The 24,802-nt window shown below is 36.9% G+C and overlaps 1 protein-coding gene across 1 annotated transcript; it reads left to right on the top strand.

Annotated features, from left to right (window-relative positions):
* Positions 1–6,432: 6,432 nt before the first annotated feature.
* Positions 6,433–18,943, top strand: LOC140241477 (uncharacterized). The gene is made up of 6 exons (XM_072321209.1): positions 6,433–6,504; positions 12,689–12,749; positions 14,163–14,266; positions 15,136–15,228; positions 17,054–17,119; positions 18,697–18,943. Exons 1-6 carry the CDS (start codon positions 6,433–6,435, stop codon positions 18,781–18,783), a joined length of 483 nt encoding a protein of 160 aa, XP_072177310.1. The 3' UTR covers positions 18,784–18,943.
* The last annotated feature ends 5,859 nt before the right edge of the window (positions 18,944–24,802 follow it).

Here is a 24,802-nt window from a genome sequence, read left to right as displayed (position 1 = left end):
GAAGAAGACATGATGAAAGTCTGCCTGCACACAAAGAAATGATGGTCTCGCACCTTCCTCTCACTCTATTTATACACATATGCAAGGAAAGGAATTTCTTTGAAATTTCTTTTGTGTGGAAAGCTGCCTAACCACGAGAAATATGCTACCCTCTGAGACAGTTTGCATAAGACATTACGTAATACAATTACATGTATACGTGTTGTGGGTCTCTTTGCTGGTCAACTGGGAACGTGAAGTCCATTCATAATGGGCCCCACTCACAAGCTCTGCTTCTTTGGGACTTGTATCCATTTGCTTTGTGTTCATTCATTACTGTGACTATGTCTGATTTTCAATAAATTGAAACTGAATTGAACTGAAAAATATATTACACTTAAAAATCATTAGTGCCAACATCACGTACAGTGTACTGTGTGCCAAAGTATAGCCAGTACATTGCATAGGGACTTCTGCTGTAAATCAGACTAAATCAATGGTAAAAGGTGACTGTACTGCACCTAGACACTTTAAAGTGCAATGTGGTAGATTGAGCCTGAGGAATACGTGTACTTTCGCAAGTTATGGAACAGTAATCTCAAGCTCACTATACATTTAAGACAAGTCTCACTTCCGCTCGTGGTTATGGAAATGATACTTTGGAAAGCAAACTCCAGAACAAATGGTACAGTATTAGGTGGATGTAAATTGCCATTAATGAATGTAAACATGTGTGCATGTATTCTTGTACATGAATTGGGGTAATTTAGTGTCCCAGCGGTATTTGAACTTAATTAAAGTGCCTTTACTGGATCTTGTCTTCACGAGTGGCAAGTCTCCGTGAATCTAAAAGCACTGATGTATATTTTGACTTTGATATGGTATTTAGAATAACTAACTGCTTTAGTAACTACATTGTAGATTGATATGCTGATATTATATTAGTAGAAATGAATATTGCGGCAGGTACATCTGCATTGTCATCATTAACTGCAAATAGAATGTTTGTACTACTTTGTTATAGTACGGATCTTCTTTTTGTTTTTCGAAAAAATGCTGTCAGCGTATTTCACAACGTGGCCAAACAGAAGACAACATAAAATAAAAACTCATTAATGGGATGGTACATTTTCTGTTTAGACGGGACTTGAGATTTCCAACGTTGTTTGTTTGTTTGTTTGTTTTGTTTTGTTTTGTGTTGGTTTTTGTTTGTTTTTGATGATTCTTTTGAGATGAGAAACCTCTTATGAAATATGGAAGAGCATAATTATGATTCGTAGATAAATTCAAGGTTTATTAGATGAAAATTTATTTTGAAATGGTTGATACAAATCTGTATCCAAAGTTTTAGTTTTCTTTTGGACGTAATTATCAGCCATTTCAATTCTCACCTCAACCAAGATTTTTCTGTCCCTTTATGCATGATATCACGAGTATTTGACGTGGTTGGTTGTAATTTACATCTAAAAACAGATTGATTGCAGCCTTCGTGTAGTTTAAGTCATGAATATTCCAGGTAGTGTTCTTGTTTAACCTATATGTACATATGTATTTATACTATATCAAGGCTTGACAGCGGTAGCCAGGGGGCAACCAAAATTAGATGTCGGACCAACTATCTGTATTACCAAAGAAATGACATTTTAGAGTCCCAATGTGGGCTACCAAAAGTTTGTGATGTCTACAGTTTTGTATGTGTTTCTTTTTGTATGTATGTGTGTGTGTGTGTGCGTTTATTTTAACACCCAGAAAAGCAAAGAATAACTTACAGTATATCACAGTAGGTCTACATGGTATTTCAAGCTCTTATGATACGTCCCCAATTTTACGTTATTATTATGGTTTATGATTATTTTGATGTTTTGTATTCCATTTTAACAGGGTTTTTTTTTCTCTCTCTCTCTCTCTCTCAGCCACGGTAGTTGGAATCTGAAGCATTTTATCATGCCTGCCAATTTTCACATACAATTGTAATAATATTGAATTCATCTTCTGTATTACATGATTTAATTTCCCTGTTTTTCTGGCCTCCAAATTTCATTGCCAGACTACCATAACTAATACTTGGTGATTATTTGGTCCGTAACGGCTGCCAAGAAGAAGATAGTGTTGAGCCTTGTACGTAAGATTACTAGTTAGAATGGAATTAGTTTTGCTTACTCACTTTTCAGTGTCATTCTTAAGAAGCGATAAATATGAGATGGTATAGCGATTGTCTTGGATACTCCTATTGGCTTCTGTGCTTTACTGTGACTCACACACACACACACACACACACACACACACACGCTATACATAATTATACATATTGTACATATAAAAATTATTTCATTCCAATATGTAACATGCGGTTGTATTACATCTTTAACTCACGTTTTTTTGTTTGTATTTTTTTGTTTCGTTTTGGTCGTGGTTTGAGGGATAGTCAATAAATAAATGCAAGATATAAAAAGGCGTATGGTCGATTACTTAACGGATCAACTGCAGTGATCACGTTAATGTTGAATGTGACACAATAGATTTTGTGTGACCTGTTGGGTACCTCACCTGGCTATTTACAGGTGTCATTCAAAACACCACGCATAAACCGGAAGAGTGAGCAAACATTTCTTACAAGCATGGACTTACAACTCGGGATTTCTTGAGAATCCCCTTTCGACAAATATAATAACACTATTATTATCATTATTATCATTATTATTATTATTATTATTATTATTATTATTATTATTATTATTATTATTATTATTATTATTATTATTATCATTATTACTATTATTATTATTATCGTCATTAATAATAATAATAATAATAATAATAATAATAATAATACATTACATCTGTAATGCACATAAAATGTTTCTACGAGTAAGGGGAAAAACGAAAGAAAAGGTAAGGAAAAAACGAAAAATGAGAGATAACAAATTAAGAATAAAAATTACATACAGTGAACAAGTAGAGACCAATACATGTTCAGTGAGCATGTATATCTGTGTGCATCAGTAAATAAACGGATTGGGCTACGCTCAGTACAATATCTGCGTATATACATGTAATATATGTATCAGGGGCTGCAGAGCATTGTGTGTGTGCGTGTGTGTGTGTGTGTGTGTGTCTGTGTGTGTGTGTGTTGTGTGTCTGTGTGTCAGTGGCTGCCACGCCGTTGTCGCCACGAATCTCCTGCCTTGATGGCCTCGGGGACATTTTTTTTTTTTTTTCATTACACCGTCAATCATCACGATCATCTCGTTCGTAGTAGGCCTAGTGGTAGTTTCAGACTTTCTCTCCGATCTCTCAGCCGTAATAGATTTCCACACCAGTATCAATCATCTACACTATGCTGAGTATCAGGTCTGTTTTGATAAACATTTAATTTGTTTTTAATATCTGACAAATGCATAGTAACACGTGGGGGTACATGGGCTGCGGAATGTTTTTAGCGCGTGCATGTGTGTGTTTGTGTGGATAGGTGGAGGGGGGGGGGTCAGATAGAAGTAGTACTCGAGTATAGGTGGTACTTTGCGTAGGGCCTACACCCCTACTACCCCCCCCCCCCCCGGTTTTAGTCAAGTGAAGTGTCTGCGATACAAAGAGATTTTCCCCAGTGAGGAGTAAAATCTCTTTGCTGCGATACGAAGTTTTGTTCATGTCTTTTATTTTTCTTTTGTGCTTTTACAAACTGTGACATTAAAGACATTTTATTTTTGTTTCGTATGCTTGTCTGTTTGTTTGTTTGTGTTTTGGGTTTTGTTTTTGTTTTTTTTATTATTTGCTATAACCAATATGTGTATATGTGCGCGTATATGTTTGCGTGTTTTCCGCGCTCGTGTTTGTGTAAAAATCCATTGTTCTTGTAAACTGGAGGCTTAGAGAAGCACTCACCACTGAAACTCTAATGAAATCGGTGATCAGGGGCGGATCCAGGAATTCCGTAAAGGGGAGGTGCCTTTACAAAATTAAAGGGGGCGCACGCACCCCCCCCCCTTTTTTTTTTTTTTTATTGCTTTTGTTTTAACAAAAAATAAAGAGGGGGCCCTCTGGATCCGCCAGCGTAGTGAAAGTGTTAGTGCTTTACATCTTAAAACGACTTGAATGAGGCCCGGGCTGTTGATTGATAAACAGTGTTGAATCACACACAAGCAGTCACACACAGTTATGTCTAACACACAAGCACTCACACGGAGTGATTTTTTTTTTCGCCGTTCTTAGTTATGGGAGGCGTATGATAGAGGAGTTGCCACGAGCTTACATGAAGATCATCAAAGTACCACCAATGCATAATAATAACACCCACACTCCCTCTTTTGGGTACTGGTAGGCCTACTTGTTTGTTCCAAGTAGCTTTTGAGTTTTAGCATGCAATTTACATAATGCAATTACACAAACTGAATCTGTTTGATGTCCAAAACAGAGAATAAATCAGTAAATCGTTTAATACACCGCAATCAACTGAGTAATTCAAGAGAATTGATGTATATTCTCAGCACATCAATGTGAAATGTACATTGAATAGAATAATGTTATAACACAGCAACGACCCCTCCACCTCTGCCTTCATAACTCTCATCCTTAGTTCCCACTGCCCAGGCCTCTTTTCTTACAAACCCGTATCGCATATTTTTATCCTCATCCCCATCCTCAATCACCACGGTGCCGTACTCGCATCAAAATCTGTAATACACTCAAAAAAAGCAATTAAAACACTCCTTGGAAATATCTCTTGCTGCGATGAAAATTATTTTTGATCGATTGCAAGAGGGGTCTGCTCACTCTATCACAATGTAAATACATGCATCTTGGAAATACCTTGAGATTTAAAAAAAACAAAACAATACCAATTCTTTATGTTTTAACGGTCTTCACTGACAAATAATTTATCTGCCACATATAGAAAAAAAAATCCCTCACAACTAACTCTATATCCCTACTTTGAATATTTGCATTTCATGACAGTTCATGTAATTTTCCCAGTGCTTTAGCTAATTAATTTGATACCTTCCTCCACATACTCCAATATAATTGTAGTTAAATTATCGAAAAATGGCAAAAGTATAAGAAAATCTTAACTTGATTATCACGATGTATTTAAACATCAAAGAATTGACAAATATCGTTAGAAATGAAGTTTGCTGTATATTAAGATATTTGTATATCAAATCCATATTTCTGATTTTGTCACATCATAACAAACATCAAAAGCTTTTGATTATCTTGAATTTCATTGCATTGAAAAAAAAAAGTTTCAATACAATATATTGATATTCTCGGCAAAAGGAGCAAAAGTTCTATCCGATAAAACCAAAATTTCAAAATTGTACTTTGGTGTAAATGACACCGTGCAATGATCTGCATTGAAATCAACACACACACACACACACACACACACACACACATCTATTGAATTCATATATATACTCCCCAATACAGTTTATGGTCTTTGTCTAATCTCGCCTCTCTTCTGTCCTTGCTTCCCATTTTCACCCTTTTTGCATCACCTCGCCACGCGTCCCTTTACACGACCTTGACTTCCTCCGCAGGTTCTTTCATTGGGAATGATAGAGTGAATGCACGGGGAGCTGTGTGACGCCACGGTTTAGACTATCGGCTGAGCTACCAGGCCAGCTGTCCGGGTAGGATTTCACGTCGAGAATTCCGTGGATGCGCGGGATTGGTAACCATCTCTCGGCTTTAAGCGCCGGGCCGTTGTTGTATACCAGGCGGTACAGGTCTATATTATTACGTCTACGTTATTTTCTCGTAGTGGCGATAATGAGGATTATCACAATCTGAAGAGAGTCAGATACGTAATGTTCACATCTTTACTCTGACATCTGATAGATCCTACATGCACAGACCCCCCCCCCCCCCCCACCCAAAAAAAAAAAAAAAAAAAAACTCACGTTGTGGTACTTATGTGCAGAGAAATTGACTTTTTTTGTGCGAGCTTGTTTTGCATGTGGTTGTGATTTAAATGAATACGTATTTGATTTGTGTGTGAATGTATGTGCGTGCGCATTTGTGTGTGTTGTGTGTGTAGGTCAGTGTTATGTGCACTTATAAAAGTAGCCCCGTCGCTCGATGGCATACATCACGGAAGTTGCACTGGAGGGCGCGGCTGTTCCCATACCGACCCATCAGTTGGATGAAAACGACTTCCGTCCCCATCTTTATGCATGTCAAAGCCAGACGCCTAACACTCCTCGCAGCCAATGAAGAAGTCAACAGTACCGACATCCACACGCTCATTGGCCTGCCAGGCGAACGGACGTTACCATAGATACGCATCTTCCTACTTTTTTGTTTCCCTTCGGACATTAATGCTCTGTTGTTGTTATTGAGGATGCTTCTCTTGGCTGATTCACTCTCCTGAAACAACGTTGAGATCATTTCTTCGCGGTGCTTCTTCCATTTCTTCTTTCCACTCATATATAGATTTTTATTTGTGGAAACAATATGGCTATTATGCAAAAGTGTTGTTGCTGGAGCCTGAGAAGTGGATCCGTGTTAAGCGCAGTTTACAGCCTGGTAAGTCTTTTCTTCTCTCCCGGACCCGCCGGCCCTCCCTCTAACACACACACACACACACACACACACACACACACACACACACACACGCACTTTTTGTTTTATGGTATTCTTTAGTTGAATTTCACTCAATATCAGGCCCATGTTAACAAAGAAATTAAAATGAACAAAAATATGCAGCTGCATTCTTCTCTCTTGTGCTGCTAAAGCACATATACACACGCACACACACACACATACACAAACACAGACACAAACACACACACACTTTTATTTTGGGTCTTGACATGTTATCCAGTAGCGTTATCGTTTCATTAAGTTACCATAATAATGTAAACTTAAATACTTTAGATATAGCTTCGTCATACGTCAGTCATCGTCAGTTATTGATTGTCCCGCAAGTATCATCCCGCAAATACCACGACGCATTTTCCGTACAGTGGGGAAAATTGGTACAAAGAGAAGAGCTATTACTCGCAATGACCTTGAAGTATTACTGTTTTTTCATTAGATATGCATCATACACGGGAGTAAATAAACAAACATATCAACACATAAGTATTTACGCCTATACGTAACAACTATGTGGGTTAGAATGTGAATGATTGTGCTTGTACGTATTGTGTCCTTATACACACACGTATGTATGTATTGCATTGTACGCACCGCAAATAGTTAAAGTTATTAACCATTTTCTCACCACTCCCTTATTAGCGAAAAGTAAATATGTCACATGACTATGATGGCCTGACTGCCACTCACATTTAAGTCTAATTTTCATCAGGGCGTACATTGTTATTTTTGCTGCTGATAATGAGAGCTTTTGAAGGTTGACTGAGATAGAGATGTTGTGATGGGGGGGGGGGGGGGCTAGAAATGCTATAAATGGGGATTAGCCGCCACACCAAGTCAATTACATGGAAGGAAAACGCGAAATGTGCCCAAACAATCGTATGATTTGAGGGTGGGAGGAGTAGGCCTAGAGCAAAATTAATTCGTTTCGGCGACTGGTTTGACGAGGACAATGTGAAAACGATATGGTAGAGCTGTACGGTAGAATCACAAGACAGACGAAGATCTGAAACGAGTGGGTGGATATCTGGATAAGAACAGGTCAAGGATAAATCGGGAGACAAGAATGACGCGCAAATACACACGCACACACACACTTTATTATATATGTATATATATTGTATATATACATACATCTATGTACATACATACATACATGTATGTACATACATACATACACACATACATGTATGTACATACATATAACATGCATATATACATACATACATGCATACATACATACATACATAAATGTGTGCATGTGTGTAGTGTATATGTTTTGGTGTCTATTACGACAATACATTCAGCAAAAAAAAAAAAAGAAAGTACAAACTTTTTTAAGTTCATAATTTTCATAGAATATTTTGATGAAAATCAATGTATTGCATATATATCATATTAAGGGTAATTTAATTGGCTATCAAACTAGTAGGTCAATATAAAGGAAGATTTAACGCGTGATTTGTTTTTGTCCTCCAAGGCACAAAAGTAAACATTGCACAAATTGACATATTGTCTTTTATTTGCAAATGCCCTTTAAGAAACAAAAGACCAGTTTAACACAATGAGAGACATGAATGAAATAGCAAAAATAAGTTTTCGTTCTCTTTATCTCTTTATAACCTCAAACAAAATCAAAGTGGGAAAATTAAGGGGGGAAAAAGAATTTTGTGTCAACTCAAACTTCAAATGAAATAGGGAACAAAGGCACAAAGATGATTGAATGAACAGAATATCTTTATTTCATTCATTCAGTTTAGTAATGTAAGAATTCATTTAAAAAAATCAAGAACCAAATATAATTTACAATTTTCTCTGATTTGAGGAATCAATTCAAATATCCTATAATATTGCTCTTCTATCATTTCATTTGAATTTGGATGTGACAGAAAATTCTTCATTTTCCTCCATTATTTCAGCCTTTGTTGATCATTTGATCTTTAAAGATATAATAGAAATCATACAGGTATATTTTTGCCACTGAATTCATGTTTTTTATTTTGTTAAATTTTTCTTTCGTTCTTATTGTTACAAGGGAGAGCATTTACGCATGAATGACAACTTGTTCATTTTTTGCAGTTTTTACTATTATGCCTTGGACATAATATGTTGGAAGAGAAAAACAAAAGTGTTCACTTATTCGTTAGGTCTCCCTTTGTATTGACTTACCAAGTTGATAAAATTACCTTTCATAATTATGGTATCGCTACTTTGATATTTATCCCCAAAAATCTATGAGAAATATAAGCTTGAAAATGTGTTTATTTTCTTTTATTTTCTTTTTTATTTTTTTGCTGAGTGTAGATAGGCCTATTATGTCCGACCAAAAAAAAAAAAAATACTTGTCCTCGTCATGTTCATATCTGACGAAGACTACAGTGTATAGGGCCTACCGCTCCGCTGTAGCACAGTACAGTGCAGTACTTGGACTTGTACCAAGGGCACATTGGCCAAATTCCTGGGCGATGTTTGTTCAGCCTCCCGCGCGAAAATAGCAGCTCTGTTGCTGACTTGATTTTTTGTTGGGGCATTGGGCGGGACTGATAAAAGAACGGAAATGGGGAAGTGAGGAAACGATAGGGTAGTACAAATTGTACATTTCATGTGCACTCGCGCAACTGATGTCTCTGTGTGTGTGTGTGTGTTTGTGTATGTGCGTATTGTGCGTATACATATTTATAAGCGTAGATCATGGCAGATGCCAAAGCGGAATTAAAGGGAAACTCGTCTTAATGTTTTATAACCATTAATAAAACGAGCTAAGTCAAATTGAACAAAGAATTCAAAGTTTGATTAACATGAATGAAAATATGAGAAAGTTATTCAATCTTGAAATTGGATTTCAAATTTTTCTCACATTTCACTACAATCAGATACATATCACTGCAGGATTGAACAATATCAATAATACAAAATACAATTCCAAACAGAATCTAGCTACAAAAGTAAATGCAGTGATATATGAGCAGCTAAATAACACAAGGCTACTTCTAAATGCATGAGGAACCAAAGCTCGAGTTCATAATTATTATATGACTGTGAAATATATAATTAAATATATGTATATATATATATATATATATATATATATATATATATATATATATATATATATATATATATATATATATTATATACATTACTAATATATAGCTAAATAATACAATGCTACTTGTAAATGCATGAGGAATCAAAGCTCAAGTTCAGAATGATTATAGGACCGTGAAATATGACGGAAACAACTAAAAGCAATGATTAAAGTAGGCCTATCAGTGGTTCGAAAGATGCAATTAATTTGTTTTTGTTGGTTTGCTTCAGAGTATATAATTTTGTGACTACTTGCCCGTTGTCAGCGGAAGACTATTGGGCCAGTGATATATATATATATATATATATATATATATATATATATATATATATATTACATATATAAGTCATTTCATGAAATTGTATGACTAATGATATCGTCTTGATTGTGAATACACCGACATGATAATCCAGAAACCCATGTGTATTGTCCTACTCTAATAAATCCTCCGCAACTGGGACTGATAAAATTGTACCTTTCTATTAAGTTGAAATTGTGTTTGGGACGGCTTTGTTTTGTATTGATGCGATTGCCTTCTGTTAATTGGTTTCTGTATCTTAATAACTACTCCAGGAATACCGGAACAATAATGACGTGAAACACCGAGCCATTAGATAAATAAGAAGGCCTAGATAGTTAGAGCAGAACTTCGCGTGCCTGCAACCCTTATTAATGTTGAACTATACGCGTTCGAAGTGAGAAGTTTCCCTTTAAATTCATCGACTCATGCGGCGACAGAAATTTGAGGCGACTCAGCCGAAGGGCAGGCAGGGGTAGGCGAGGAATCTTCCAGTGACGGAGTGGGAGCTGGAGAGGGAGTTTATAGAAAAGATAGAGCGCTAAGTGGATCCGTCCCAGTCCGAATGTCAAAACGTCAGATGTCACAAACTGTCACGATAATGAAGAAGAGAGGGACCCGATGTAGACAAAACTGGGCGAGGGGCGGGGGAGGGGGGAGATAAAGATGAGGAGGAGAGAAAAGGTGAGGAAAGGATCGCTGGGAAGGGGAGAGAACAGGGAGGAAGGCGAAGTGGCGAAAATAATTGAGAGAGGGGGAAATCGAGACAGAAGACCACAAGCAGTGGCGCATCCAGAGGGGGCGCAACCGGCGTATGCCTCCCAGTGCCGTATATTATGCCCCCCCCCCCTTTATTTTTCGTTAAAAACAAAAGAAATGAAAAGGAAAAATATGAAATCCCGGAAGTGTCACTGGAAATGTTAGTTGCGTCCCCCTCCCCCCCCCCCCCCCTTTTTTTTTTCTTTTTTTTTTACAGAATTCCTGGATCCGCCCCTGATGAGGGATACTGAGGGACAGGCCAGAGACTTAGGGATGCGGGGGACGGAGAGTGTGTGTGTGCGTGCGTGTGAGCTGTGTGTGTGTGTGTGTGTGTGTGTGCGATTTCATATCCAAATCAATGTCTACGTTTAACCAAGCCTACATTGTGGACATGATGATGGTATAGTGCCTTAAGGTCATCAGTAACAGGGACACGGAAATTAGTAACGAAAAAGTCGTAACATTTTACTCAGAATCTAACAATTGAATTTAGGTTAAACATTTAATTTGCAGTCCATAATGAGACTGATGAGGATAATGATGATGGTGGTGATGATGATGATGGAGATGATGTTAATAGTGTAAATTGTCAATGGAGAGCTGAAATGGAATTGACTTGAGTCGGTGTGTTTTACGTGGCTGACAAGGAGTCAATGGAAGCCCAGCAGTAAATGGACTGACCACTTTAATTTCTCTCCGAGGAATAGGCGATGAAGTGATTTGCCTATAGGAGAGTTAAGTAAAGCAATGCGATAAAGCGCGTTTGTGTACTATATGATACGAGGGTTGTGGTTAAAACGATGATGATGTTTAAAATGTTGTATTAATAATGATAATATATACCAAGAACAGTAACAACACAACTTTTTACAGTGGTAATGAAAGTGAATCAAAAGAATCACAGTGCCGAATGATGTACATTATTTTACTGCGCGCCATACTATCAAATGCCGAGCTCATAAAACTTCACTATTCAGTTATAGCTGGTCATAAACGGAGCATGCGAGTGTCCCCACCCGTTCGTTTACATTCTTGTCTGTCTTCACTTTTTTTTTGGGGGGGGGGTGGAGGTGGGGGAAATCACTTGGATACATTATCACAATCCTACTTAGCATTATTTACTAATGTTCGGTCCAGCACGTTTTTCGCTTGTTTATTTGTTTTTTGTGAAATTTAACCCTTGTCTTCCCAGATTCGAATATATTCACATGATTGAGTATCGTGTTTCTTTAAACTTCCTTAACTAACGATATATTAGTGTCCCACTTAATACTCGACCGTCACGTAGATATTTTCTGACTCCTCGCATTGTATACAGCATTACATTCTACCCATGATACTGGGGGCCCCAACTGTGGAATGTTTGCACTTGTATGCGATACAAAATACATGATGACTATAGTAAATGCTGATAATATATCATTCACTTGCAACAACAAAAAAAGAAAAAGAAAAGAAGAACCTGATACTGGAGGAAGAGCACTAAATATTCTGGGTGGCATCCGGGGATCTTTGTCGGCCAATGAAGGATGAATAATGTTCGTGACATTATGTTGCCGTTTATGTTAGCTTGTTAGCTGCTGCTTGTACACCCAAGGTGTCATCAATGTGTTCCTGCTGGCGGGGCCACAGTTTACGTAAAGGGACCGAACAATGCTGTTCAAGTGATCTACTACAATCATAATTCATCCTCAAATTCCACGATGGGCACGTATATTGTTCGTGACTCGTTATCTTCTATTGAAAAACCAATGCATGGCACATGCGCTTTTGTAGCATGTATCATCATAATGGTTTCACATTCAATAATGAAAACCAGCCTTGGGCTGAGTGTTCCACTTCATTAGTGGAAAATAAAACTCGAATCTAATTTAATTTAATTTAATTTAATTTAATTACTCCTCCTCCTCCTCCTCCTCCTCCTCCTCCTCCTCCTCCTCATCCTCCTTCTTCTTTTTCTTCTTCAGATATACGCGGCTATCTCTCTTGCACTGGCGGCCTACATGCTCTACATTGAGGACAATGTAGGTGAGTGCACTGACAATGGCTTCTGTAATAATGGTGATTATGTCTTTTATAGTCGTACTGCCCGTTTTCATTTTCGAAATATGGACTGCATCTTCAAGTTGATGCACAAATTTCGTCATTTTGATCTTCCCACTTTACCCTAGACTGACTTACATACAAGTCTTGCTAAATTTCCTCGTTCGAACATAAATTGCATCATTTGCCTGTTTGGATCACATCATACGAAAGTCGAACAAAGTGTCCAATTACATGGAGCAAGAAAGACCTAAATTTCTTGTGTATTATACCAATCGGATTTTTATCGAGACTAAGACAAAATTTGACATCAACGTATCTTATGTCCACATTATACGGAATTACATATAATGAACATTAAAGTTACACTTCTCTTTGAGTTATTCGTCTGATTTCAATGAAACTTTCACTGTTGTTGTGCTTGACTTGGCGTTTAATCTACGTCCACATGAACAATGAGTGGCACCTTCCTTTTAACTCTTTGTGTACATTAAGTTCCGATTGGCACAGAAAAGTTCATGGCATTGTACACAGTGTCCATAGTCCCTGTCACAGGAAGGGTTAAGCTGACAGTAAGTGACATAATCATTGCAGTCTTACTTTGGCCTATATCTTCATCTATCATTATTTTGGGCCTACACTAAGTCTTGTATAAACGAGCTTTCTCCTTGATGGACATTTATAATAATAAGGCCTTATTTACCCAGGGTAGCCTCTTCATTGTTGCCACTGTTCTACCAGAGGGCCCTACCATTATTATTACTCTATAGCGTTGCCAGGTACCCATTTATACACCTGGGTCGAGAGGATACAAGATGGTGGGCAAAATATCTTGTCCGAGGACGTCAGGACTGGGCTGGATTCGAACTCGGGTCCTCCGATCGGGAGTCGAGAGTCTTATCCACTGTGCCACAGTGCCCCCATTTCATTAGTTCTTTGACAACATCACCTGACATGCAGTATAGTCATCATCAAATTCTAATGGGGAAAAAGAGACAGAAAACGTATACAATTTTTGTCATATTTTCTTTCTGATAGGGTCATGCTTATAGGCAAGGTCGAAGTCAGTGTACATGGATATCAAGTAGGCCTAATCGGTGCGTGATCAGTTCGGTTATCCTGGATGTAAAATCCTGGGGGCATTTCATGAAGCCTTTTGTCCGACAAGGATTATTGTGGGACAATTTTGCTCTCAGCCAATCACATGCAAGGATTTCAGTAGCTTAGCATAACAGTTTGTCAGAAATAATATCTGACAAAACACTTCATGAAATGCTCCCCTGAGTATCGCAAGGAGTCTTCTTTGTACATAATTATTAGTTAACGACCCTTCTCTATTCTTCTGTTGGCTCGTTGTTTGTTTGTTTGTTTATTTGCTTGTTTGTTTGTTTGTCCTAGTTGCAAGCAAGAACAGAATCATATTCGTGTCTAGCGCCATCGTCATACTGGTGTTCGTCGCTATTCTGATCTGTTCCATCATCCTCCTCTTCTCCATACCTCGGGTGAGTTCATCCGAAGGGCATCCAAGGCCCTAAAACTTGACGCTATATTGATATGATTGCTTTGGGGTTAAAGCCACTGATTACAACAGTGAGCAGTGATTTCAAAGATATAATTGAGCTATCACATTTGATGTATATGTGTAGGTCAGTTGCATCAAAACATCGTACCGTATAAAGATTTTGCACAAAAAACAAATTATAAAGAGATATTTCTATAACTGTAGACGGTTTATTAGAGAAACAATTTCAATCAATCTATATTGCTCATATTCTTTATATATTATTATTTTAATAATACTTAACATTGATTATACTGTAAGCTTTCTGTCAGCAATCGGTCAAACATGATCGGCATTAGCTTTAAAAGGGTATCAACAAAGGTGGTAGTGAGATAAGCAAAGATATGCATTTATGATAAAATATACAAATGCTCAATATCACTCGGCTTCCGTAATATATATTATCATCACAAGTATAGACACGCAGATAGAGTCGGGGAATTATTAGCAAAGGTGGAGTAAAACAGAATTCGAAAAGATCGAAAGTGATGCGTTATTTTATGGTAGATAAACGACATATTTTCATGCGATTCTGACAAATAGTGTTGCATTATACATTGTGATGTCTGCCGTATACGAGTATCTCACCGCGACGCTAATGTGGATGTCTCGCCCTCTTTCTGCACTTGATTTACTTTGCAGACAAAGCAAAGAATTTAAATGTATTTGATATTTTCCTTGTGTTCTGAATCATTCATGGAAATTATCTCTAAAACTATTTAAAATCTGAATCACTCTGCCTTTTCCTCTCACACAAAATTTCTTTCTTCTCTCCCTTTCTCTATTACATTTTTGTTTATCTATATGTAGGAAAAGCACCGACTGTTTGTGCCGTATATTATCGTCATGGCTATCTATGTTATGATCGAGATATTCATGCTCATCGCTTCTCTGGTCCAGCTGGTAAGCTAGAATCACTCTTTTTTTTCACTTCCTTCTTTAACATTCCACATTTCATACAATTTTACATCCCACGTAATTTCAAGTGAGAAGTACTGTTCAAAATAGTAAATTTCAGATAGAAATAAACAAGCAAATACGGATAATGTGTAATGATAATGAAAAATTTACAAAAGTAGAAGCTTATAGAATGTAGACTCGATAGAAATGATATAAGAGTTTAGTACAATGTATAAATGACGAAAAGTGACGAAAAATACGAGGAAGCAAAATGTCGATAATGCAGTAAAGCTACGTACAAAGTCATGCATAAAAGTATCATACAGTGTTTATAAAATTAACCCTTAGAGTAACAGCGCTTAGTAACAATTTAGTCAAACAAATTTAGTCACCCAAGCGAGACTTCGTTGTGAGTATACAAAGATATTTCCAGGTGATCAGGATAGAACAATCGTGCGATTTTAAGAAATTATCTTTTAGATTTAGCTTAAAGGAACTTAAACAACTTGAAAGAAACACAACGGCATATAAATTCCAAGAAGTTATCAACACCTTGATAATTTGTTCCAATTAAATAAGGGCTTTTTACACTTGTAAATTTTTGCTTAGTCCCGTACCAACGGTGGGGCTAAAGGGGTGGGGGCCTTAGCCCCACCGTTGGTACGGGACTATCCTTAGCCCACTTTCTGTTTACACTCGTTTTTGCCAAAAGGGCTTTTTACACTTGTAAATTTTTGCTTGGTCCCGTATACCAACGGTGGGGCTAAGGGGGGGGGGGGGAGCCTTAGCCCCACCGTTGGTACGGGACTATCCTTAGCCCACTTTCTGTTTATACTCGTTTTTGCCAAAGTGGGCTCGTCCCACCGATAGTCCGGTACTATCTGGCCCTGCAAAATAGCAGGGTTAGCACCGCAATTGCGGTGCGAAGCAAATGAGTGTAAACAGAACGAAAAAATAATCCTGGGCTAAGCGACGGAGACGAAGTCCGACCCTCACTGACCAATCAGAAACGAGGTAATCAAGCGCTGCCCGGTGCGTGCGTGTACGTGTACAGTACACAGCGTATATGATCATGAATATTCATGTGGTTTGGAAAGTACCGGACTAAGAAATACGAGTGTAAAAAGGTCAGTTTTCTCCTTAGCCCCGGACAAGAGATAGTATGGGACTAATTGGCCAGTGTAAGAAGCTGAAAAAAAAATTGGTACGGGACTAACGATAGTCCTGGGTCAGAGAAAGTCCGGGGTTAAGAAACACAAGTGTAAAAGGGGCTATAAAGGGCTTGTATATGAAACTGTACTAACTTAATCGTTTGATATGGGTACATGCAGACCAGAGATCGGTTCGATGGTGTGTGAAGCCATGATGAAAAATAAAGGTCACTACAAGACACGCCAGTTGCATGTCTTAGGTTGGCTTGAGATTTTGCACAGTCTACTTCTGCATGAAGTTCACTAATTAATGATGATGATAACACCAATAATACTGATAAGATTGTACTTACGGGGATAGCACCCACCAGACTGGAGAATTGCATTCCCTACTTGTGAGGGCGCTATCAGGATCGCTAACACAGCTCTGATGATGACAGACACAATTTAAAATACGTGGGCAAAGATTATTGCAGAGGGGCAAAATCTTGCCAAAGGACGTAATATATTTGTTGTTGTTTTAAAAGAAAAGAAGAGAGAAAAAACATTACCCTGTTAAAATATCATGTGATATATGCTAAAATAATATGTTATAAATACCCCGGGCAAGCTTGACAGAGAGTAAAATCTGTTTGTATCACTGTAATGATTGTCAGAGTGTTTTTGATTGTCTACAGATACGGACGTTCACCGGAATGGGATTTTTCTACGTCTTGTTCAACATACTCTGCGTAGCTTTGAACGTAAGATACAGTTGCTTTCTTTCTTTCTTTCTTTCTTTTTTGCTTTCTTTCATTTTTTTTTTGTTCCATCTACATTTCATCTCGTTTATTTCGTTTCCAACAAACTATAACTACAGCATAACATTTGCAAATAAAAGTTATACGTATAAAATCAAAGATGTTTTTGATATGGGCATGGATTCCTCGTGTAACAGTGTAACAAAAAGAGTTTGGCAATCCCAAGTCTTATTCGCTTCACTTAATTTGATAAACGAAAAGTTCTTGGGGACAGGTTGTCAGTCATGGTGACTGATTGAGGTTGAAATTAGCTGACTGAGCTGGATAACATCTGGATTAAAAAAAATAATAATCAAGTAAACAAACGTTTTGAATTAATGTTGTCACTATCATCACCATGGAAGAAGGCTGTTTTCAAAATGGTGTATTCTGTGAAACACTATCAAGATTCAAGATTCATTTTATTTTCGTTTCTATTGAATGAACAGAGAAATTATATGCAATGTATAAGCTATAATCGTTGATAATTATGGTTATGGGGACAATCAAACAGCGTTAAAAATCAAACATGGTAAAAAAGAATCGCTCATTCGCATATAATTTACATTTTTTGAAGCATGTAAAAAATCCCTTTTCAACTGCCAAGACTGAGTTCTTTTATATTTTCACTCTACACTATCATCATATACAGTTCATGTAGTCTTTAGGCCATGCTATCAAGTTATCTATTCAGTTCCAGTTGTTCTTTTTTTTTTGTTCAGTAAGATTTGTTACACCTTATTACATTCTCTAGTTATCATTTAGATCTCTCCATAACAATAACTAATTGGGAATAGAAATGTGTCATCCCGCATACAGTCTTAATAATTTAAACACGTGCTATCAACTCTTGCCATTGCAATAACAACTGAAGCAGAATGTAAAAAAAAAATGTAATCATGAAACAATGTTAACTTAACAACATCCAAAACCGAAGTGCAATACACTGAATTAAAACAAAAATAGACATGCGTTTAGTTCTCGTGGTCACGGTGGTGGTCAGCTACCCCCCTTCCCCTCCCCACAATATTTCTCTCCTTACGTAACATTTTTACTTGAAAAAATATGTCTTTATTCTCTATTTATTTGGAACAGAGGGTATTTAGAAATTACAAATCATAGATTACATGACCATCACCTGACCTTCGTTCTTCTTCCTCTTAAAAAAAAAAAGAATGAAAATTAGTTTAAAATCTGCGTTTCGTTTGCGTGTTATTCGTTTGTTTTCCTGTAGGGTGGATGGAAGTTTCAATAAACTTCCTATCTCTATCGAAAACGAAACTTATCCCAAACTTCCCTCAAGCTAGTCCGGAATAGTAAAATTAAATAATTATAGTATGTTATCTAGTCCTCCTCAGAGGTTATGTCAAATGGGACAGGTTTACTATGATCACGTGTTGCAAAATACGTTAAAAGAGAAAAGAGATATTTGTTTTTATCCTGCGGTCTAAGTAAGATATGAAAGTCACGATGAGAAGCATATTTCTAAGCACGTGGTGATGTCTCTAAAATTCTTTTTGCTATGGCGCCTCCTCTTCCAGATCACGTGCATTCTGTGTGTGACGTCATACTACCAGGTTATTCGAGACAGCCTGGACACAACCGCGCCGGCAACAAACTACGCCTGAAATTAGCACTGAATATTATGAAATATATATCTTGACAAGGTTATCATAATAATTATGTAATCATGCTATGATATCAACAAAGTACTGAGTGTAATCATTTATAATGAATGTTTGTCTGTGTATTTTTCAATGTATAAGGAGGGTAGAAAAGTTAATAAAACTATACATTGGTACATGAAAACAAGTATTTCCCTGTAAGATACTACTGGATTTTCCAGTATTGGGATATGAGACCACAGGGCCCCGTTTTATCAAAAGATAAAATTGATTTTATGTCAAGATAATCAATGATTAACCTCTCAAATCAACTCTAAGTCCATACACCTGACATGCCTGATGCTGTGTAAACATATGTGTGACTGCTCAGTTTTACCTTCACTGACGCCTTGTTTGATTATGTAATGTAATTTTGTGAATTGCTACCAAAAACACTTGGATATATTATAAATCAAGAAAAATCGCATCGGGCTTACTGTCGATTACTGTATCAACACTGTCACCAATGTTAGGCCTTCTCTTCTCCAACAAATTTGTCTCATGAGATTTATCGAATCGACAAAATGATGATTAGATATCAATACTTTGAAACCGTAACCAGTGTGGCTAGGAAAGTAAGGGGCTACATGCAATTCGCGTGAAGTGCAAGTCTGATTTTCCCAGAATTTCCTCCCCCACACGGTGTAATATGGAAAGCGCTATAATCTTGTAGAGGGCGCTGCTGCCATTTTTATCATTGATGCAACTACGCCACGCACCCTGATTTTATTAAGATTATATGCAACATGTTCAGTCACTATATGAGATGATGACATCACATCATGAGCAACTGCGAAAGACTTTGTATGTTATGTTCATAAATTCTTTTAGCTTGCTTGAGTGATGCTTTGTGTCCGATGTGGCAACACAAGTAAAAGCCGTACAAGATACACACAAAGTTGCAGTACTTCCCTTGAGAATGACCTCACTTTTATAAGCAAACTTTTGTGTCCCCTGGTTGGTTAGACATTCTATCTATTAATTTCTGTGAAGTTAGATTTACACTTTACTTCACTTCACTTCTGAGTATATGAACAATTTTATCAAAACAAGAAAATAAGGAGAATACAATTTCAAAGACAGGAAAAAGAATCAGTGTAATTATATAAAGAACACTATTAACAAAAAATATAGGAATTGACGGTACAAACATTTTAGAGATATGAGACGGATGAATATGAAGAAAACACCCGTGCTTTTAAGGCATAGGATTGCTTGTTTTCAAATAAAAATATTTTCTCATACTGCAATAGTGTTTACACCGTACGTACTGGCAATGATACACTCAGTCAGTCTGTCAGTAAATCATCAGATCTCAGTAAGTGAAGGCAATCGATTTATTATCTTACTTAATCTTCATTAGTGGTCACGCGACTTTTTCATGAACAGAAAATTTAAAGAGAAAATTTATGCGCGATATGGTAGTATGAGGGTACATTTTTGACATCGTGATACAACATGAGATAGGCAATATAAATTGTGCTTTCCGGTGTTTTCATGTTTGACGGGGAATACATGGGTTGACGTCTGTGCATTCTTGATTTTTTTTTTCTCTCATTTTTTATTCCAATGTTCTTTCATGGCTGTAGGTTAACTCATAGTTCCAAAATGTTGTCTTCCAGCTAAATGTTGACATATCTTACAATATAATGTTCTGAAAAAGTACTTCTTTCATGCTCTGTCATAAGTGTCCTTGAATAAGCTGATTGCCTTTAATGCTACCAGCGCTAATTATATACCTTCACGTTCTTAACCATTTATTACCGCCCAACTATACATCTTGCTAATAAAATCATCTATAAACCAAAAGATGGCTATATGTCTTATTATGGCTAGACTGTCCTATACGTATTTTGTTGTTGTTTCCTCCTTATTTTGTTCATTGTAAGTCACATTTTGATTGACAATTGTGAGACTTTGCAAAGTACTGTATTTGCATTATCAAAATATTATGATATATATGTATAATATATCATATATTTTCATATATAATATATATACATACATATATATATATATATATATATATATATATATATATATATATATATATATATATATATATATAATACACTCTACAAATTCATTACTGTATACATGACTCATGAGTGTGTTCATTCTTGAATATTCGCCTACATACTATATACGTGTTAGTTTTTTGTGTGGCAGCGTCATGGTACGAATGCATTAACCTTTTTGTAAAGATGAAGAATGTTGATGATAATAGAAATTAACATTTTTCAGGAAAGGGGTTTGATTTGTTGTGTCATTTCAAAAATCTGTGGAAGAATGTCCACATTATTTTGTTTGTCTGCTAATGTCTTTGCTGGTCTTCAACATTTTTTTTTTCCACTGAGTAATCAATTTTCTCGCTTGCGTTACGAACAAGAGTTTTCACATATGTTCCCCTTCCACCTTCATATAATTCCAAGATAGACATTAATCTATTAACGACTGTTAACTTCATAGTAGATTGCCTCGACCTAGAAATTCGGAATCTTGCTTTCATAGGTTATAATCTTAAAGAGCTAAAAATTGACGCTATATATTCAGGTACATGCATCTATATGCAATAACTCTTTTGGAAGCCCTCGTTACTTCTCAGTGAATATTACCACACGCTGGATATACATTATACAGATCTTTGCCAAATAAAATTACTGTCCATGATATTGTCAACCTGAATTTCTGAATGCCTTCGTGATTAAAGATAATGAAAAAAAAAAAGCTTCATGGTCCATCATTTCTCACCACACAGTTTTCCAGCTAGTTCGGCATGTCATTGAAAATAACCAGAGACAAAGTTGTCCAAGAACTTTATACAGCAATGCAAGAAGAGCCTCTTAGCCTGTATCGCATACCTCCCTCATAACAAAACATAAATAAACAATAACAAGGAAATCCAAGGCCATTAGCTATACCCCTCAAACAAAGTGGTATAGGTGGTGGTACAAAAGGCGCCGGGAAGTTTTCGTGAACTGCATGGCACTCTGTTCATCAAGAAGATAAGTCTATACAGCTTCGACGCCATGTCTACGTGTTGTTATCTGTCTGCTGACGTAATTTACATATTACGAGCCTTATTCAACTCCACCGAAAGAACTCCTCTCCTCATGACCACTGATCCGTTCTTCCACAACAATGGTGCCAAAGACCTATTCACTATAGAACGATACGCAGTGCGGTCACCACACTTGTATTTACAGCATAGAGATCAGTGGGTCATTTCAAAGGAGGGGGTACATAGGGTTCGTGGGCTACAGGTAGGATTAGCCTTTTACAGCTGTAGATCAACTAGACCAATACAAACCATCATGGGAAGAAAAGGACAGTCCGATGTGCTCCTCGCATTCTCAACATCCCGTGCGTAGATGACGTCATCCGAGGAAATCTACAGCGCTGTAAACATTTCGCCGTTACGGTTCATGTATTCATCTAGAAAACATATAGCTTATTGCATTGCAAAATTCAAATCAAGATTGTCAAGCCCTTGGGACATCACTTCTGACATTATACTGCCCTTATATAGTCGATACCCAACGACACGTTTCAACAGGGAATGATGGTGGTAAGGATATTACCTGCCATCTTCGTTGTCTGCCTGTGGGTCCGTGAAGCTGCGTCGTCACATTCGTCTGAATCAGGTAAAGCTTTCTATATTGTGATAAATCCGGTGGGTACACGTATCAGTTGTCACTAAGTCATATATTCTAATATACTTTGTATTTATTCATATACACATGTAGTATAAGGTCAATTTTCAGGCCTGGTGTGGTGTTTACAGATCTACAGTGCAAAATACCGTATGCCCATCCCACTTCCCCACCCCCCCCCCCCCCCTAAAAAAGATACAACGGGACACTACGCAACTATTACCGGTACTTAAAAAATAGTGAATCAATTTAAATACAATTTCAGGTGGAAACTAGTGATAACTTACATTGTATTACCCACGTCTTACACTAAACTGTGGATTGGATTTGCTTCAGTGGTCGAATAGAAATGAGGATTTTTGTAGAGCGTTACAGGAATCCCTTCCCTCCAAGTTTTGTCCATTGTGTTCACACATTGATACGCAGTTCCAAGAGCATCTAAGTGCTAAACTTGTAAGAAACAAACCTTTGACATGCTTTCTGTGCCTACTTAACCAAATCTAATTGAGTTTTCTGTAGTTATAGATAAGATGTTATGTTTTGAGACCCTGCAATAGCATTCAGGTTGTTTAATCATTTTGAAAGCTATTTATGGACATATTGTATAGTGAATGGTTTTGCAATCTAAACTTGATAGTGACAAAAACAATATTATTAATGTCGATCATACTTCAGCATAGGCATGATAGGAAAGCAAGATACATTTGCAACTTATAAATGCAAGACAATGGAGATTGATGTCTGGTATGGAAATATTCCAGTATGAAACATGCATTAGGCACTATCTGAATGATTACATGTTTATTATTTGTTATTTTATGCTGACTAATAGGCCTATCACCATCAAATCTGTGATCATCAATTCATTATCAAAGTAGTAAATCATCATACAATGTAATATACTAGAAGACAGCAAGTGATTCAAGATGGTTAAATCAATTTCTCATTCGGGAAAAATCTGTCACGCCTTTCTCATGCGCAGCGTGTGTGAGTGCACAAAAGAGTACTGCATTTAGGCAGGAAGGTGAGAGGCGCCTCCCTGATGTACAAAAAAAAAAAAAAAATGTATATGCATTATTATCTTGACTCCGGAAAATAAAGGCTGAAATTGACTACAATAATTCATCACAATTACAACAATATTTGTTCTCTCTCTCTCTCTGTCTGTATAACATCATATTTAAATTACATAATAATTAGGGGCGTCCGTACATGTACATACATGTATCATTTGGCTATGAAAAATATGTTCCTATAAAACGGTGTTTCAATGGCCTACAACACTTGTATACATTGATGTTATTCGTTCATATCTAAGTAGCAGTTTATATGTTTAAACTGAAAAACAAAGCGATGACCAAATAATCACATGTAAATTATGCGAAAAATTACTTTCATCATGCAACTTCGACGCTCCATGCACACTGATACCTCATAACTACAAATTATGTTTGTAGTTAAAACACAAGAAGGACGTTTTGTCATTTTTATTTATACATACATAGATTTATTTTTCTTTAATGTAATACGTTAGGTAATTCATGGAAGTAAATATGTTAATACCCATGCATATCATGAATATCTCTGTTTCAAAGCCATAAACTACTGTATGATCTATTCTGTCATTTTGTAGGTTATCATGATTCATGGCCCTCAGACTACTCATTTTCGTCCATATCACATCATTCGGATAGTGACTCAAGCTGGTGGAGTAGTCATGATAGTAGCTATTTCCAAGAGTGTCCAGAGCGAGAGAACCCATGTGAAAACGACGCCAATTGCTACCAATTCATGGGAGAAGTATGGTGCGTCTGTCCTATAGATACAACCGGTGAATTCTGCGAAACAGGTAAAGGAAATGATTCTTTTTCCATAACAATTCCACCTTTTTTTTCTGATCGATGAGATTATGAGTTTATACAAAATTTCGAAAATGATGACCACGCATGCCACTGTAGTTGAAAATTGCATGCATCGCAATATTACAGAATATCATGCTCTCACCGTAAAATGCTCCCGAAACCACTCTATCTTAGTAGGGAGCATTTTCATATTCTAAATATTATTATATCACTTGTTAGGAGAGAACTTGAACTTAACTATTAAAGTATAATTCAAAAGCGTCGTCATTAAACTGGCATTTGCATATCTTAACCCATTCCATACTAAATTCTGAAATCCCCATAGACTTTATACACAGGCCAAAAGGTTCCCGTATTGAACGGGTTTATGACATAATTCGTATGGTTGCCGTATTACAATTCATAAGGTAAATACAAATTAAAGGGATCGTACAGGTTAGGTTTAGACGTAACTTAAGGTTTCTAACA

This window comes from Diadema setosum, chromosome 2 (assembly GCF_964275005.1).
Source record: "Diadema setosum chromosome 2, eeDiaSeto1, whole genome shotgun sequence".
Taxonomy (NCBI): domain Eukaryota; kingdom Metazoa; phylum Echinodermata; class Echinoidea; order Diadematoida; family Diadematidae; genus Diadema; species Diadema setosum.
Note: the sequence above shows the minus strand (reverse complement) of the source record. Positions and strands in the feature narration are given on the sequence as shown.

Excerpts from the sequence above, each read along its gene's own strand:
- LOC140241477 (XM_072321209.1), top strand. The coding sequence starts at position 6,433 with ATGGCTATTATGCAAAAGTGTTGTTGCTGGAGCCTGAGAAGTGGATCC. Across the intron at positions 6,505-12,688 it reads TAAGCGCAGTTTACAGCCTG|ATATACGCGGCTATCTCTCT; the intron begins GTAAGTCTTTTC and ends TTTCTTCTTCAG. Across the intron at positions 14,267-15,135 it reads TCCTCTTCTCCATACCTCGG|GAAAAGCACCGACTGTTTGT; the intron begins GTGAGTTCATCC and ends ATCTATATGTAG.